General features: G+C 32.6%; 1 protein-coding gene across 1 annotated transcript in view; it reads left to right on the plus strand.

Annotated features, from left to right (window-relative positions):
- LOC114336668 (uncharacterized) overlaps window positions 1-20,049 on the plus strand; it is a 97,846-nt gene that overhangs the window by 13,138 nt on the left and 64,659 nt on the right. The window contains exons 2-3 of the mRNA XM_028287028.2: window positions 16,715-17,016; window positions 17,992-18,285. Of these exons, the coding sequence (XP_028142829.2) occupies window positions 16,715-17,016; window positions 17,992-18,285 (596 nt within the window). The remainder of the gene's footprint in view (window positions 1-16,714; window positions 17,017-17,991; window positions 18,286-20,049) is intronic.

The raw sequence follows: 20,049 nt of genomic DNA on the forward strand, positions 1-20,049 counted from the left end.
TCCCTGGACCGCAAGAATAACAAATGAAGAAATCCTGAGAAGAATGGGTACAGAACGACAACTGCTATGCACAATTAAACAGAGAAAAACGGCATACCTGGGGCACCTAATTAGAAATGAAAGATACCAGTTTCTGCAAACCTTAATTGAAGAAAAGACCGAAGGAATAAGGTGAGTGTGCAGGAAGAAAATGTCATGGCTCCGTAATGTCAAACAATGGACAGGACTAAAAAACATAGGAGACCTAATACATACTGCAAGGGATAGAGAAAAATGGTCAAACGTGATCGCGAACATCCATTAGTGGATTGCTTAAGAAGAAGAAGAATAATAAACATAAATTAGAGTGATTCAATAAAAAATTAGAGGGCGTCAGAAAACTTTTGAAGATGTCAACAAAAAAGGACTAAGAAAAAAATTTGGTGCACCGACTATAATAAAGGGCAATTGATTGTATCCCCCGCCGCATAACGACGGGTAAAAGCACTAATAAAATTTAAACGATAAGCAGGTGCAACTCATCATTTGAAAGGTTAAGAGACATGCATTTATTAAAGAGAGTCTATCCGCTAATTACTTATTAATCGTCTTTAGCAGTTAATTAAAAATATTTAAAAATGTAAAAGACAACACTAAATTTTATTAACAAAGAACATAATTTATCATTAACTTGGCCTTTTCTTGCATCTCTCATGGCCACTGCGACCAGAAAAATGCTAATAATCGCTAATGATGCGGAAGAGCATTCAGTATTGTCTCGCTGCAGTTCTGCGAATAGATCTCATAACTATCAACTTTTTTACTGAACATCTTCACATTATATACAAATGATATAGATTAAACAGTTGTGCAATTAAATCTAATTGACTATAAATTGAATTGAAATAAATATATGTGAAGGGAAATTTGAAAGACAACCTTGTAATCTAGAAGTATTAGACTAGGAGCCGGTATAGGTGAAATTTTCTAAGCATTCCAGGCACCATAATGCTTAATGAGTTTAAAAAAAAAACAGTGAGCATAGAGCATAGCGGTTTACCTAGAGATTCAACTCCATGTGAACAAACGAGCTGGAAGTAGTGCACCCGTTTATACTAATGCTGTGAGGATAGCGTCGCGAAAAGCGGCGCAGATAGGCAAAACAATCTTACTTTTCAATTAGAATACGGAGTGCAATCCAGCTCTCTGAATCGCGATTTTCGATTCTTATTTCTTATTTCTCCATTTGGCTTGCAAATTGTAGAAGCCTTGGAGGTGTCACCAGGAAAGTGTACCAATAGGTTTTTCAATTGAAAAATCTTTTAGTAATATTTTTAATATTTTCAATATTATTAATGTTGCTATTAGGATTGAAAAACTTCATCTTTCATTTGCCAGATGACGCTAGTCACCTACCCTATTTGTTTCAGTTGCAATGTGTGGGAAAAGCTCTCGGCGCTGGTCAGTTAGGATATGGAGAACAAGCCTGCGCTCTCTCCGATGAGATTCCAATAAGAATCGAAAATCGCGATTCAGAGAGCTGGATTTCACTCCGTATTCTAATTGAAAAGTAAGATTGTTTGCTTTCGCATTGCAACTGAATAAAAATGGTATACATTTTTATTTTATAGTCGTATTACTCCGTAGAGTAACTGGGTGTACTTTTCGTTGAAACTTTACCAAGCTGCAGACGGGGATGTGAATTGCATAGTGTAGAATTCCTTCCCTTTTTCTTCACTGCATCATCCATTTGGCTTGCAAATTGTAGAATCCTTGGAGGTGTCACCAGGAAAGTGTACCAATAAGTTTTTCAATTTAAAAATCTTTTAATAATATGTATTTTTAATATTTACAATATTATTAATGTTGCTATTAGGATTGAAAAACTTCATCTTTCATCTTTTAAAAATGTTTGATTTTAATAGCGGTCCGCATAGATTTCGGTAGCCTTCAGGCGTCCCCGAATATCTCCGAACGTTTTCTTCTCCTATTTTCCGCCCGATCAGTTCTCTTATCTCACTTCTTGTAATCAAAATAGGTTGTTTCTTGTTGATCTACCAGTCTTGTTTGTATTTTGATTATACTTTCTTTCTTTTTCCCCTTCCTTATACCCTTTCAGGTGTCGGATTTGGGTTTAGTTACATATTCAAGCATCTCTTCCATTTTTTTCTGCCTTGTGCTGTTATTTTCATTTCTTCAAGCGTTTTCTGTTTAATTTTTCTCGCATCTACTATTTGATAGATCCATTTTTTCCTCGGTCTGCTTTTTTTCTTTTTTGTGATATTTCTTGTTTCGTTATAAAGCAAACTGTCATTATTTTTTCATGCAGAATTACCCCTTAAAGTTTGCCATATTTATTTAAAAACACCATGTAATGATAAAAAACAAGGCTAGTTGTTAGAGTACCTAACTTTTTTATTATCCAATATAAGCGAATGAATCAAAAACAGAATGTTAAGAGATAAGGCTATGGGTTTTAATTTCAGTATTTTAGAAATACTAGATTATTCCACAGTGTGACGAAAACTTTGATAAAAAATCTCAGTTTGATTGGTACACTCGGTATACATTGACAATTTATCTATCTAGCAACAATATTATTACAGCGATATTGTTGAAGAATAAGGCTATATGTAAAAAAAAAACACTTAAATCGGACAAGAGGTTTAGGAAATTCGAGATACTAAAATGACAAATTTTTAAGGTTTTGCGTTAATTTCTTGGAGGGCCATCAAATTCACACAAAAAAAGTGTAGTTTTGTCAGGGCGTGTGTAGACGGTTTTACTTGGATTGACAAAATGATATTAATTGAACCTTAAAATATAAAATTTCCATTAATCAACTAATAATTTGTATTATTAATAAACAGCGAATATAAACAAGTACCTACAATAATAATTGAAGAAAATAATTACAAAATTTTATAACTTTTGTCAATAACGTACTACTGTGAATCTTATTAGCAACTGATTAAGAGAAAAGTAAAAGTGAGCGGAACTATTACTGCTTAAAGTAATAAGTATGATGTTTTTGCAACACTCATACAAACTAACACTACTAAACAGCAAAATAATTAGTATATACTTAAAGCATCTTACCATAGTATGCACATTATATTAAAAAAACTAGGGAAAGTAAAAATATGATTATATAAATAATACTAAAAATTACTATCATTAAATTTATTTAATGATATGTTGAAAAATGTGTTAAAAAAAAGATGTTGAATATAACATACCAATTTACAACTCGTATATCGATTTCAAACAGGCGTTTGATAGAGCAGGTAGACAAAAGATGTTAAAGCAACTATCTATGTTAGGGATACCCAATAAGTTAGTTAAACTTATACGAATTTTATCTTTACCCAGATTTTCAGTACCTATTAAAAACTTCCTTTCGCACCTTTTTCCTAGACGAATGAAAGCCGAATGTGACTGCAAATTGTAGAGTCCTTTTCGCTTTCGTTATTCGTCGTCTCTTGTCTTATAAATTTTAAAAGTCAGAGATTAAGGATGTTACCAGAAAGGGGTTCCAATAAGAACAATTTCAGATTTAAATTATTATTTAATAATAATAAAAAAAAAGATGAAGATGCGAGCATTACCATAACGAAAACTTTTGTTCGTATTTTAACGTATTTTAATTCATAATATGAAAATTTGCTATTATGAAAAGTTGTTCAGAATTAAAAATTATGTTTTAATGTGCAATTATATCATTCTAATTTAAATGTGAATTATAAAGGTACTTACTCTTGATCGAAATTTATATTTTTTATATACCTCGTATAAAATTAATAAAATTTTATATATGATGATTGCATCATAAATCTTAGACCATGAAGGGCTTTTTATAAAGAATAACTTTTCTTCGTCAAATTAAAAATAAGAGAGTTATAAATGAAAATGTTGTTGGTACCTATCCATAATTTGAGAAAAATCTTCAAATATTATGTTTTTCCATTAGAAGGATGTAGTTGCACATATAAAACCATAATTTTTTATTCCAAAAAACATTTCATATATTCGGTTCGCTAAACTCAGACACAACTGACTAGTGATTTTAGTCAGTAATTTTGCCAATTCGACAAAAAATTAATTACTAAATAGTTAATAATTAGTAATTTTGCCAATTTCGGCGAAATTGGCAAAAAACAAAAAATTACCTACTAAAATCACTAGCCAGTTTTGTCTGAGTTTAGTGAACCAATTATAATAACAATCTTCATTTTATAACAAATGGAACAGTCCATTTATCATTAGGTAGTCCCATTAAAGGAGAGGCCGTATACTCGTATAAACCTTTTTAAAGTTAATAAATTATTATTGCTTTCAAAATATACTCAAATTGTATTTTTGAACATCTTATTTATTTTATATAATAATTAAATTCACTATCAAATGTCACTTATATTTTATCGATACTTAATTTAAAATTTAGTTTGACATTCACGAAATGTCAAACTAAGATGTAAATAACATCTGCTTTGCTTAACAAATTCAGATTAAAAAAACTAGCCTATTTACTATAAACGATTTCAGCTGACGTTTAGTGTGTCGGCGGAAAATAAAAGGATTGTGACGTCACATTTTAGATTTTGAGGCAGATTATCTCGAAGACGGTTAGATATATCGAACTGCCGTTTTCAGATTAGGGTTCAGAAGCCAAACTACATAAGAATCCATCGACAAATCTGCTCTAAGTATTGCAGTAGCGGTGACGCAATAACACGCAGACTTTGCGAATTTATAAACGAAAAGTTTTCGTTGAAAAGCATTAGCATCCGTTATGGTTTGGAAATTGTAGAAGCCTCGGAAGTGTTACCAGAGAAAGTTCCCATTGTTTTCAGTCTAGTAGGATGTGGTACAACATTTTTTGGTGTTGTTTTATGTGCTATTAGATTGAAAACTTAGTTTTTTGCTAGCAGTTGCCGCTAGGACATCCCTGCCATTTCGTTTGTTGCAATCCGTGACTGCACGCCGGGGTTTGTCCTAGTTGGGTCAGAGAGAGCAGCATATGTGCCTTCTGATGAGAGACTAATAGGTTTCGAAACCGGTAGAGGTGCTTGCTGCACTCTGATTGAACTGGAGTAATGATACGGCTGTATTTTCGTGTTGCAACTAAATTGAAAATGGTTGTTCATTTTTGAATTATTTAATATTTTAATTTTTATTTTAATAGTGAATTTTGTATCTGGGACTTTTTTCTTATAGAGTGCTCCAAAGCCACGGTGGGAATATATGAAATATTTTAATTGTAGGAGGTGGACTTTACTGGAGAGTCGTTGGCTAACTTTTAGCTCTTTTAAAATTGAATTATTTGTCTTACGGCCAGTCCAAGCAATTCGTTCTTTTCTATTATCTCATGGTCCAAGATTCACATCTGTAGGTCAGTATTGGGAAGAAAGCATTTGATCAAACTCATCTTTAACATTCTTGAAATTACACAGTCCTTCCATATTGTCGTCATTTTTGCTGTGGCAACTTTTGCTAGATCACATATACGTTTTATTTCTTCCTGTAGTGACCCTGTGTTTGTGATCAATGATCGCAGATGTAAATATGAGCTCACGACTTCAAACCGGTAATTTGGAGTTATGTGTGGATGACTGTTTTATGTAGTATATCTACTATCATCATCTTTGTCGTTGATATTTTTAATTGGAGACCAAATATTTGACTTTCGTTTTCGACCAGTCGTATAAGATCCATCAGCTCTGCTTGATTACTTGCAAGAAGGGCTGTGTCATCTGCGAAACGTAGGTTGTTTATTTTGTGACAATTTATTGAGATGCCCTTTCTACTATTGAAAAAATATGGAAAATGAATATTCATATTTCTTCTCATTTGGCGTCATGATGAGCACTTGCGCTCATCAGACAGAACTTGAGCAGAAGACGAGGTGAGAAATACTTTGTGTAATACTAGTGCAATAGTAGTGTTATCACGTAGAAACAAAATTACAATATTTGATTTACTTTGAAGATCACTATATAGCTTCAGGTTTTTCACTAAACATCTCAAACACCTTTATTAAACTGCGATGAATATCGTTACTAACGACGGACGGTTTTGATATCTAGGTTAATTTCAATGTAATTTTATACTGCATTTTACAAACCGTGAATAAAACTTCCACAGGAAACATATACACAACGTTTAATTTCAGTTAGTTGATTGCTTCGCGCGCAAGTTCGTTTCATAATAATAAAACACTAAAAATTACACAAATTATGTTCGGTGTTAACGAATATTTCGGAAGTTACAAACATATATTGGTAAGTTATACGGATTTACGCGAAAAAACGTTATTTAAACTTATTATTGAAATAATAATTATATAGTTATTTTCATTGGTTAAAGTAAACATAGGTTCAAAAGTTATGCATCACCTAACAAATTAAAGAACAAATTAACGGATTCCGCTATTTTCTTTATTATTTTAGATTTTTCTTTGGTATTTACACACTTGGGAAATATTAACTCAAACTTATTCTTTGTACTTAAAAGAGGTGGAGAAAAGAAATGTTTTTCTTATATTAAGTTTGAGACAACCTGTAGGGAGTACAAAAATGGTACAAAGGTGGGTATGCATCGAAATTATGTTATAATCTCATATTTTGTGAATATACTTATAATTTTTTTAGATTTTCTGATATCTTTAATAACAAAGAAACTAGATTGTTTTACTCTTTAATATGTATTTTAACTATCGACATGCGATACGTGTACATTTACGTACCATGTCTAGTCATACACCAAGATGAAATTATTTCCTATCTCTGGTGTGAAAGAAACAAAGTGTTCAAAGAAAGAAAATATGTGCCATGTACGTCTTGCTATTTAAAGAGCTTTCACGCATACACCAAATTCGTACTTACTGACAAGAAAACTCCACCTTAAATTATTACTGAGCCTCCATTAAACAATCTCGTCTCTCTTATGTTGCGCTGTGCATACCGCTCACGTGGTCGACAAATAACTCTTAAGGTGTCGACCAGAATTGCTAACATTATAAATATGTCTTTCTGTTTTTAAAGTTTTGTCAGCATTTTATTGTTAATTTAGTTTTGTTTCAGTTAAAACACGTCATGTTAAAGAAAAAGACCGTCTATATTCTTTGTTTCTAAAGATATGAGAACATTCAAAAAACAAAATACATATTCACAAAACGTAAGACTACAAGACGATTTCAATGTATAGGCGTACTTATACCTTGTCCCCCCTACAAGGTGTCTCAAATTTAACATGAGAAAAACACTTATTTTCTTCCACAGGATATAAGTTCAAAAAAGAAGTTTGAGTAAACATTTGCCCAACTGTGTAAATACCAAAAACAAATCTAAACTAATAAAAAAAATTAGCGAAATCTGTTAATCTGTTCACGAAAAAATCAACTAAGAAAATGAACATAATAATTGTAGGTGATACATAACTTTTGAAACTATGTTTACATTCCGCACTTGTCTGATTTTTACGCATTCCTTCGTCTTCTCATAGGTAAGTAGGTATTTCGTCCATGACATAAAATAACTCGCTTAGTCAACTTATAAGTTTATATTGGCATCTATATAGATATCGTAATGAAAACTACTTTCAATTTCAATTTTAAGATGACCCTACTTTTGACGACGCAATACAGCATACCGATAGGTCAGTCTGGTACTAGTAATATACAATTAAAATAATTCTTTGACGAATTAGGTAAACACGTTGAGATTGGTTCAGAATGTTGCCGAAGATGATAATTGTAATTTCAAGAAATATAGACGTTGCAATACTAGCACTATGTGCTAAGCAGTATCAACATGATAATTACATAAGTATAATGAAAATCCATATGATTATACTTAAATATTTAATATAAACTGGTAAAATTAGATTACTTAGAAACTGTCATATTTTATAACTCGTTCTCATTTGTATTATGAAATTTGTAATTAATTGTGCTGTATTTTAATACCTACTTCATAAGATAACTTTAAGTTGTCAAAAAATGGGTATGAAGATCAATACAGCGAAAACCAAAGTTATGAAAATATCAAGGAACAAAAATTTACCCGTTCCAATATATATGTGAACCACCAACAGCTTGAATACGTAAACCCCTACAAATATCTTGGCTGCTGGTTTAGCAATCAACTTAATTATAAACAAGAAGAAGTAAGAGCGAGAATAGAGGTAGCCCGTCAAGGCTTTATTAAAATGAAAAGCTTATTTTGAAACAGTAGCATTAATATCAGCCTTAGATGTCGTTTTATGCATTGCTATATATGGTCAATATTTTTGTATGGAACGGAGGTCTGATGGACACTTCACATAACGCTGGTGAATAAGTTAGAATCTTGAACCTTTGAACTCTGCGGCTTTGATGAAGAATCTTGAAAGCACCTTGGGCAACCCACACCACTAATGAAAATGTTCCGAGGAGAATGGGTACAGATAGAGAGCTGCTAAAGATCATCAAAGTTAGAAAAGTTACCTAGCTGGAACACATAATGAGAAACGAAAAGTGCAGCCACGCGCAACTGATCATCCAGGGGAAGATTGAAGGAAAACGGGGTCCCGGTAGACGCCAGATTTCATGGCATAAAAATATCAGACACTGGACCGGCTTTCATTCAACATCTTTGTTTAGAGCCGCAGTGGACAGAAACAGATTTGCCATTGTAGTCGCTTACCTCAGCTGAAGGAGACAGTACCACAAGAAAAAGACTATTACAGTACAATACTTTTATTTTTTTACTTGTTCAATGCCAGCTCCATCGACTTCGAGTTTACATTTTATTGGTTCTGTACTAATTATTATTATTGTTTCAGTTTTCTGAATTGAAATAGTCATGTTCAATTATTTTGCTGTTTAGAAAATTATCTTCATTTCAACTGAATATTGATATACTACATCATGTGCGTAACATATTTTTAATTTCGGTGTTCCCTATTCTGTATGCTCTTCTTCTTCAAGTGCTATCTTCGCGACGGAGGTCGGTAACTATCATAGCTATTCGGACTTTAAGAGAGACACCTGCTCTGAAAAGTTCATTAATTTTATGTACATCCGTACCATTCTCTCAGTTTGCGCAGCCACAATATTTTGCGTCTCCCTTGGCTTCTTTTTTCATGAATCTTTTCCTGCATAATCAATTGGAACAAGTTGTATCCCTCTTCATTTGTAATACGTCCGAGATATTCTAATTTTCTTGTTTTTGATGGTATTTACGATTTCCATTTCTTTATTTATCTTTCTGAGAACTTCTTTGTTTGTGACGTTCTCTGTCCACGATATTTTCAGAATTTTTCTGTACACCCACAGCTCGAATGATTCTAGTTTTTTCATTGATGCCGCATTCAAGGTCCAAACTTCCATTCCATAAAACAAAGTCGAGAAGACATGGTGTATGCTCTTCTGCTCTTATTTTATTAACTCTTTTGTTCTATGAAGAGTTTTAAGCAATGTATCTATTTCACACATTATGTCTAACCTTGGCATTTCTCTTAATGTTTATACTAATATGGATATAGACTTATTTTACTGTTGCTATTAAAAAGTTATAGTTTGGTTTGTAGGTAGGTACATAAAGTATTAGTGATATTAGGAAATATACAAATTTCTTGTTTTCATCATAAATAAAGTACAAATGAATAGTAACGTTAGTTATTTCGGTCATAAAAGAGATAGGGATATAGTCGGAGAGATAGAAGCGGATTTTGTGCGTGATAAGTAATATGGCAAAACTATACGGGGATATGTTGAATTAGTTGTGTACATGACTTTCCCCAACGGGCGGAAACCAGAGGGTAGTTATAACGGGTCAAAGTCGCGGTTTTTATTATTTTTTTTGTGACGCTCATGATCAAGATAGTGCACCAAAATTTGGGAATAAGTAGGACATGTAACTAAGTAAAATCTCTAGGGGCGGAACGCTGCGTGGCCGATAAAAAAGTGGGGGCAGGAGTGAATATAAAAAAATATAAAGGGTTGTTTGCGACGTTCGTGATTGAGATAGTGCACCAAAATTTGGGAATAAGTAGACCATGACATAGCTAAGTAAAATCCCCAGAGCCGGGAACCAAAGTGGAGGACAAGGGTAGTTATAAGTGGTCAAATTCTCAGTTTTATTATTTTTTTGGTGACGCAGCACAACATTTGTCCCCCATGTAGCACTCCGCCCCCTGGAGATTTTACTTAGTAATGTCATGATAAACTTATACCCAAATTTTGGTGCACTATCTAGTTCACCAACTGAAAAAAACCCCTTATATTTTTATACTCACCCCTGCCTACCACCCCTTTGTACCCCAAGCAGCGTTCCGCCCCTGGAGATTTTACTTAGTTACGTCATGACCTACTTACTCCAAAATTTTGGTGCACTATCTCCATCATAAGCGTCATAAAAAAAATAATAAAAACCGCGAATTTGACCGCTTGTAACTACCCTCGTCCCCCACTCTGGTTTCCGGCCGTTGGGGAAAGTTATGTATTGTCCTTTTCATGATCATTTTTCAGTGCGTAACAAATGATAGAAAAAAGGGTAAGTCCGTGATAATACACATTTATGACATTTATTCTAACATGACATTTTAGTTAAATCTGACAGCTGTCACATTTTATTTTCAATTTGGAATAAAAACAAATCAAATGTGTTTCTTGCATTTATAAAATGGTATTTTCTTTGATTTGTATAGTCTTATAAATTATACAGATTATATTTGTAATATTATTATCTAATTAAAAAAAATTATTTTTTTATTATGGCTCCATCTATCGACAACTTGAATAACTAGAATAAATGTTATAAAAATGTCACCGACGAAATGTACTCACCGACGTGCCTTTTTTTCTGTCACATACAATTTAATGCGTTAGACAGAAATCGAAAAACTGTGACGCACTGAAAGATGATCATGAGAAATACTGTACAAAACCAATTCAACATATCCCCGTATAGTTTTTTCATATTACTTATCACGCACAAAATCCGCTCCCAGCTCTTAGACTAAAACATATTAAATTCAAGAATGTTTAAAAATTATGCGATGATACCAAATTTTATTGTTTTACATCTATATCCATATATCCGGTTTTCTTAGTTTTTATAGGTATTCAAACTCGACTATTTATACTAAATTTACAATCAAGATGCAGTAGAAATAAACAAAACAGGAAACGTTAAATGCTACTAGGAGCACTCCCAAATCATAATTTACAATGCATATACATAGTAAATCCCAAATCATGATTTCCAAAGTTTATACATTGTAAATTATTATTCGGGAGTGCTCCTAGTAGCATTTAACGTGTCTTGGTTTATTTATTTCTACTTCATCCTGACTGTAAATTTAATATAGTACTGCTAGTTCAGGTCTTTATAATTGGTCCATTTATTTTACCATCTTCTATAGCTGTTTAAGTCAAAATAAAGTTTGAAACAATTTAGTGGACCCTTATTGCCAATGTTTGGATAACTAGAATTCAAATAATTAAAAATACTGGAAAATGTGTCCCCTTTAATCAAAAACTGACCTTGAAAACCCTAAGCTGGGGTTTTCAAAAATTTTCTCGAAGTTCCTGGTAATGCCTCTTTTTCGTTTTCGTCCTGCCATCCTGCATGTTCACACAATATGCAGTCCTGCAGAAGTTAATGAATAGAACAACAGAAGTGAGTCAGAGCTACGGACTTTCACTAAAGAGAAAACAGAATGTATGACGATCTCTAAGAAGGACCAGTAATATGGACGCATTAGTGTGAACAGTCAACAAATACAAAGAGTAAAAACATACCCCTACCTTGATACGAACGTCAATGAAAATGGGAACCATTTGTTAGAAATCAAAAAATGTAGGATAGAGAAAGTAAGATTTGTTACCAAAAAAATGGCTAAGCTATTCTAATGTCATGATTTATCAATACCCATAAAAATCAGGTTGCCTACGATGGTATATCTTTCCTATACTGTTGTATGGAATTCAGTCGTGGACTCTCACAGACGCCATCTACAAGAAAATGGAAGCTTTCGAAATGTGGCTTTATCGTCGTATCCTGAAGGAATCTTATACCTTCAGGAAATATATATACCTATATAATGCAAAAAGAAAACAACTGCTAACCAAAACCACAATAAAAACAGCCAAAATGGAATACCTCGGTGACATCAGAGCAACAGCGAGAGATATAGACTGCTGAAACTAATTTTCAGGGGAAAGTAGAGTAGAAGGAAAGCAGAGATCAGGAAGGCGAAGGTTTTCCTGGCTGAAGGTTCATCACAACAACCACGAATCGTTTCAGAGTAGTAGTGTGTAAAGTGCAGATTGCCATGACCGTTGCCAACATCCCAAATGGATAGGCACCACAAGAAGAAGAGGTTTATGTTTAACCATGTTTAACTTAAAGGGCCTAGCCGGGTAAGATGATGAAAAGTGCCCCCAACTCGATTCGAATGTCATATAGGTCGCCGTTTAGCATATATAGTAAAACTCACTTTCTGAAATTTTTAACCCCCTAAGTGGTCATGTGACCCACCTAGAGCCTAATTAGGGTTTTTATGTTTTTATTTTTTATCTCAGTTGCATCGAGAACTAGCGAAAAACTTTAAATAAAAAAGTTGTAAGCTTTAAAAAGTTCTGTCCGAAATTTTTTTTTTAATTTTTGGAGGGAAATTTAAATTTTAGAACGATTTTAAAATTTTAAATTAGTTTAAAAAAATAACTAAAACATTCGTTTTCACGAAAAAAAATATATAACATGTATTTTTGCATAATGTTTCACTCTGAATTTTTTCAAATTTTTAAAATTGGTGAAACGCACCTTTAAAAATAAAAAACCGCATTTTTTCGGTTTTTTTTTTGGTTTTTTTTGATACAATTCTATACATATTTTTCAAAAAAAGTTAACACCGTCACTAGAATAGGTAAAGAACTGAAAAATAATTGGGGTCTGCGTAATAAAAATTTTTTGTAATTCCATCCATTTTCAAGATACAGGGCGTTGAAGAAAACAAAATTTTACACATTTTTTACGATTTTGCCGAAACTACTGGCAACATTGTAATAAAATTTGGGGAGTTTTAAGAGGTAGTTGTGCCATTTTTTGACATACAACTAAGAATTTTATATTTATCATTGGGGCGCAAAGGGGTAATGCTGTGAAATTTTTAAAGAAAAAAGATAGTACTCCACTGACATATTTCAAATTAACAATTGTATTTGAATTCCTCGTTCAATTTGTGACAAAAAATATTTCTTCCTATTTTTTCATACGACGAGCCATTTTTATTCAAAAAATAAAACATCTTACCCTTACAAAATATTCGAACTTCTAGTAGTTTCTACATCTACATAAACTCGTACATCCATTATAAAAACTAATTCGAATACATACTTTGAAAGCGTTAAGATATTTTATTTTTGCAGCAAAACGGCGCGTCGTATGAAAAAATGAGAAGATAGTTTTTTTATCGGAAATTGAACGGGGAATTCAAAAATGATTGTTAATTTGAAATATGTCAGTGGCGTACTATCTTTTTTTCTTTGAAGAATTCAGACAATTACCCCTATGCGCGCCAATGATGAATATTAAATCCTTAATCGTATGTCAAAACATGAACAATAACTACCTCTTAAAACCCGTTAAGTTTTATTGGAATGTTGCCAGTAGTTTCGGCAAAATCGTAAAAAATGTGTAAAATTTTGTTTTCTTCAACGCCCTGTATCTTGAAAATGGATGGCGTTAAAAAAATTTTTTATTAATAAACCCCAATTATTTTTGAGTGTTTTACCTATTCTACTGACGGTTTTAACCTTTTTGAAAAACATGTATAAAATTATATCAAAAAACGAAAAAAAAAACCAACAAAAGGTGCGTTTCACCAATTTTAAAAATTTGAAAAAATTCAGTGTGAAACATTATGCAAAAATACACGTTACATATTTTTTTCGTAAAAAACGAATGTCTTATGTATTTTTTTATATACCTCGTCCAATTTACTTACCGTTGCACGTCATCCGCGCCATAGCCTGTGACACGATACCCACACGAAATATTTAGGCAGTGGGTGTGTTCTTTTTTAGAATCAAAATAATTCTAAAGGGGAACACACCTACCGCCTAGATATTTCCTGTTGGTATCGTGTCAGAGGCTATGGCGCGGATGACGTGCAACGGTAAGTAAATTGGACGAGGTATACTCATTTAAAATTTTTAAATCGTTCTAAAATTTAAATTTCCCGCCAAAAATTTAAAAAAAAATTTTGGACAGATTTTTTTAAAGCTTACAATTTTTTATTTAAAGTTTTTCGCTAGTTCTTGATGCGGCTGAGATAAAAAATAAAAACCTAAAAACCCTAATTAGGCTCTAGGTGGGTCACATGACCCCCTAGGGGGCTAAAAATTTCAGAAAGTTAGTTTCACTATATATGCTAAACGGCGACCTGTATGGAAATCGAATCGAGTTGGGGGCACTTTTCATCATCTTACTCGGCTAGGTCCTTTACTGTATAGGGTGAATAAAAATCAATTATTCATAATGTGACAAAAATTTATATAATCTTAAGTGAGATATAATGCTTATTTTCTTCTTGTAACGTTACATGAAAGCGGTATTTTTTGTAGTAAATTAGTAACGACATATTACAAACACACGCACAACATCAAAAACAACTCTTAAACTAATTATAATCGAATTAACAACATGGACATCGACATGCAGAAATCTAAATACTAACAACCTATCTTCTACAATTTATAACACATTCCAATTCTGTTCGACACAACAAAAACATTCTTAGAATACAGATTAACTAGCCACTGGGGGGTCTTATGCAATCTAACTGCTATTGTTTCATTTTCGTTGGGTAACATCATTAGTAGCACGTTACTGAAAATTTTGTAAAACAGATTATTCCGAATTAGAAACTGTATCCGGCCAAGGGCGAGTGGCATCAAACTCTGTTGCAAAAGACGAATTAGGGAAAGAAATAACGGACGGATTGGTAAATTGATCTTCGAAGATTGGACAATAGGGAACTTGCATAAAATTTTAAATTCGAAAAAAATGCTATAAACACAACAGAGCATAATTTAAAATATATATCAAAGAAAAAAGTTGTTTTTTTCTTTGTCCAAAAATTCTATTTAGTATGTTCGTTAACGGTAAAATATTGCAAAACCTCTACATTTAAAAGAACCGCTTAGATTAACATGAAATTTCGCATACACATAGCTAACAAGTCAAAGAAAAAAAGTGATATTTGTCACTATGTATGTTCAAAAGTGAAAATATATTATGTCCAAAATAAGTCGTGTTCATGTTCATTTTTTAACAAAATAACCACGTTTTTAGACGGTTTTTCGCAAATAACTCAAAAAGTAAGTATTTTTGGAAAAAAACATTCTTACCAAAAATATATTCTCTAAAAAAATGAAAAAAATGGTGTCTATACCTAGTAGAAGCAGAGTTATACCTAATGAAAAATAGGTTCATATTCGTCAAATTCCAAATCGAATATTTTATCGTGAAATAACCAAAAAATTAAGCACTTTTGGGGGAAAATTCATTACAACTTATTTAAAGCTTTAGTTTTAGTTTATAAAAAAAATTTTAGCATCAAAAGTAAACAAGTTAGGCTCAAAATAAATTTGGTCCCTTTTTTTGTAAAAAAATCTGGAAAACCACCCCCTAATTAGCATCTCAATGAACTTAATCTTTACCACTTCACAAGTATCTTTACGCCTGTAGATCGACTGTGTACCTGCATAATGTTCTACTTATATGATTTTGGATAACTTTTCAGGAGCTGGCTTTGCAATTTTTTACATGACATAGACTCTTCTTCATGGCAGTTAGGACCGAATGCTTGTTGCTCGGCAATTAGGACCTAATAAAAGAGTTAGCGCCAAATTAAATGATTTATTATTTGTTACTATATTGCAATAATGTATTTTAGTGATTAGGTTCCAATGCCGCGAAAAACGAAAAATAAGAAAACTGTCAGATAGGACATTATGCATGTACACAGTCTATATATTGTTTCTATGATTGTAAGTTTCATCAGTTCAAAGTCCTTTTTTTTATGAAAGAGCTGTAGTTAAAAGGGCTTAAACGAGTCACTAATCACGACTGTATTCAAATTTAGAAACACCAAATCTAAACCAATTTTTGTCTTACAAAAAACCAAAAAATACAAAATATTTAGAAAACAAAGCCGACTTTTTTTTATGTTTTCAGGTTTTTGGTATCTCTAACAATTTTAAAGTTATTTTGAAAAATAATTTTTTAAATTTTTAATTTTTTTTCAAAAATAAAAATTTTAAAAATTTTGTTTTAAAAACTTGGTTATTTTATTGAAAAATGAACAATATTCACTCGCAAATAACTCGAAAAGTATTAACTTCTTGCAGTACAACTTCTTGGCTTAAAAACCTACGCCAATGGTTTGGATAAACCAGCACTGAACCATTTCGTGCAGCTGTAAATAAGACAATGGTTGTTAATATGCTGGGCAACATAAGAGCCAAAGATCGACAAGCGGTCTCGGCACCTTAAGAAGAAGATGATGATTTTCAAAATTATGTTAGTTTTGATTTTCTTTATATTTTTGCTAACCATACCTTGATAGACAACTTTTTTTCCATAATTTTATTATTTAGTTGGCGGTTAATTTTGCCGGTGAGAGTATTTTTGAATAGGTACCTACTGGTCTGAAAAATGGCCTAATATTAGAATTTTTGTTTCAGGTTAAAAATTTTGCCTTTTCTTGTCGTCACACCGTTCCTAGTAATCGGAAATACTCAAAATACTGACTCCAATATAACTAAATACACAGAATTCCTACCAAATGATATTCAAAAAGCTGTTCAGACTGCGCTGTTACTGGAAAAAGCCAAATCTGCAAATAGCTGTAAAGAAAAAGAAAAAATCACATGCCCTGCCATGAAGTTCCGAGAACCTTCAGGAAGATGTAACAACGTCAGACACCCTACGTGGGGCACTAGGGGACAGAAGTTGTTAAGATTGCTGCCACCTGATTATGCCGATGGTAAGTGGAGTACAGTGACCAACATGAATTTTAGTAAACTTAGCATTTTAGACGTAAAGCAAACTTATTTTCAAAGTTTATTTCCTTATGTTCCCTATTTTATTCACTAGTATTCACCGCGTACAAAAAAAAAAGTTTATTAATAGCGAGCTGAAAATGTGTTAATAGCTTAACGGTGTCTAGTCGGACAAACTTTGATGTACGGGAATACTGGAACAGGGGAAGTTTTAATTGTGGAGCAGGTTACAGGTTTCGAACGTCAGGCTACGAAAACGTCCCATGCATTTTGTCGGACAGAACTTCCAATTGTTTTGTTACCCTTTCATTAAACTCTTATGCAAAAATCAGACTGCTATTTATCACCAACATAATTCCTGTCATTTGACATGTTCTACGTGTCGGACTTATTAAAATGTCCAACATATTTGTCGGACAAACAATTTTTCATATATGTATTATATAAAGTTTGCTATTGAATAAACTTAAAAACAACCTGCTAGTTTTCACAATCATTAACTTGTGAGGATGACACGTTCCACAATTAAAATCACGTTCCACAATTACAGCTTCCCCTATTCCGGTGTTCCCATACATCAAAGTTTGTCCGACTAGGCACCGTTAAGCTATTAACAGTTTGGGGGAATTAGAAAGGACGCGGCATGACGCTTCTTTTAAAGAAAAAAAAAGTTTATTTGCGAGGAGTGGTTCGTGAGATACAAAAGGCCAAAGCTGACCGGCATATGCGACAAAGTTATAAACAATAGAATTTTAATTTTCGAACCATTACCGTTTTATTTTGGTCCTCTTTCTACAGACAAATTTTCATAAATATCTTTCCTCTTCAAAACTACCAATTCGTCATATGAATTAATAATAATCCAAAATATTATGTTCTTCTAGTTTTCCCCTTTAAGAAACAATTTTAAACAAACGTAACAATTTCAAAAAAATTATTATTGTCTTGTAACCTTTCAGGCAAGTTACTGCCTAAGAAGTCATCAAAAAATTCCGATCTCCCCAGCCCAGTCAACATTGCAGCTATGATTCAAAAAGAGACGATCAGCAAGCATGATTCAGTCACTGCTCTATTGGGAGCTTGGAGTGAGCTCCTTCTTCACGACCTTGCCAGTACGGGCAATGTAAGAAGTCAATATTGCTGTGGTAATAATAGTCAAGTACATCAAGAATGCTACGGGAATATAGGTGAAAAAAATTGTAAAGAATATATGAGGACGTTACCAGCTATTGACGATGACAACTGTACTTTTGGTAAGTACATAATGTAATAATTGTTATAAAAGTAATAATCTTGCTTTTTTCAAAGGAGATGTTTCTTCTTCTTCTTTCTAGCATGATCGATCATGCTAGTAGGCTACTGCCTGCTCATTGCCATCAAGTCTTCTCCAGACGATGAGGTCTAGTTTCTCGCCATCGTTTAGGTCAGCGATACTCAACCTTTTTTTTCCCGGGCCACATAACAGCTATTGCTACAGCTTGCGGGCCGCAATCTATGTAAAATAATATACAGTATGGTGCAAATGAAAGGAATAAATTCGTTATTTTATAAGTCTGCGACTTTAAGGCAAAATTCTGAAACATCGATTTTTAGTTTTAAATTACGATTTTTTGGCATATGTATCATACTAGTGACGTCTTCCATCTGGGCGTGATGACGTAATCGATGATTTTTTTAAATTAGAATAGAGGTCGTGTGCTAACTCGTTTAAAAGGTTGTTCACGGGATGCCCAAAAAATTTTTGTTTTGAAATAAATTAATTGACACAAAAAGAAGAATGTATGTCATTTGTTTAACTCAAAATATAGCTTTTTGTTATCAGAAAACAGAAAAAATTTTTATTTCACAAAAAATATTGCTTTTAGCTTAAATTTATTGTTCAAGCTTCCATCCACCTGCCTCTTGGCAGTTTGAACATTGGATTTAAGGGGAAAGTAGTGTTTATTTGTCAAGTAAGTAAACATTTCATTTTGTTTTCTGACAGCAGCAAAATTTAAATCAAATAAATTACATACATTTTTCTTTTTTTTTTGTCAATTAGATAATTTAATTCAAAACAAAAATATTTTGGACATACTGTATACTTAATTATGTTAATATTTATATTACTATATAGTCAATTTCCAATGAGCTAGCACACCACCCCTATTCTTATTCAAAAAAAGATCGATTACGTCATCACGCCCAGATGGATGACGATAGTATGATATAGGTATATGTAAAAAAATCATAATTTAAAAATAAAAATCGACATGATTCAGGATTTAAAGTCGCCCGCTTAAGAAATAACAACGTCGTCCAGGTGAGAATCAGTGTCAGGATAGGTAAACATTTTTTTGCATATTTAATTTCTGAATATGAGGATTCGCACAGGTATGATGAAGCGAACAACGTGAGGAAAAAGTAAGCGTAAATTTTGAGAGTTTTATAGTTATCCGGTACTTATTTCCAAAATTCTTCACATTGATTTGCGTCTCTTTTTTCTTTAAAAATTGCCTCCAGATTTGTATCATTTTTAAAATTAATAATTAGTTCATGTAACAACTTTGCGCTATTAAATCCCAACGGCCGCAAGTTGTATAGTAGCGGCAGCGGCTACTTCTAAGTGCCAGGGATTTTCAATTAATAGAAGACATTTCTTAATAAAAAATGAATAACCATTTTCCTAATGTTTCAGAAATCATTAAATCTTTCCTGAAATTCATTGCTCAAGAAAACTAGAAAATTAGAAATAAGTAGCATAGTTTTTCGGAAATACATCAATTCCATCTTGTTGAGCTTTCACTAATGTCGGAAAGTTATGCAGATTTTTTATATTAATTTCCTCGATGTACATCTTTAGCTTGTCCACGAAAACAAATACTTTATTTGTCAACCACGAAAATAATTTTATGTTTACCTTTTAATGTGTAAATGACGACTAAGCTCGCCAAGTTTTTCTGTTTTGTCGCAAATAAATACTAAAAGCCACCACCAACTATCTTACCTGAGTTCAAAACAATTTGATCATTTACAGG

Source organism: Diabrotica virgifera, chromosome 8, assembly GCF_917563875.1.
Source record: "Diabrotica virgifera virgifera chromosome 8, PGI_DIABVI_V3a".
In the NCBI taxonomy this organism is placed as follows: Eukaryota; Metazoa; Arthropoda; class Insecta; order Coleoptera; family Chrysomelidae; genus Diabrotica; species Diabrotica virgifera.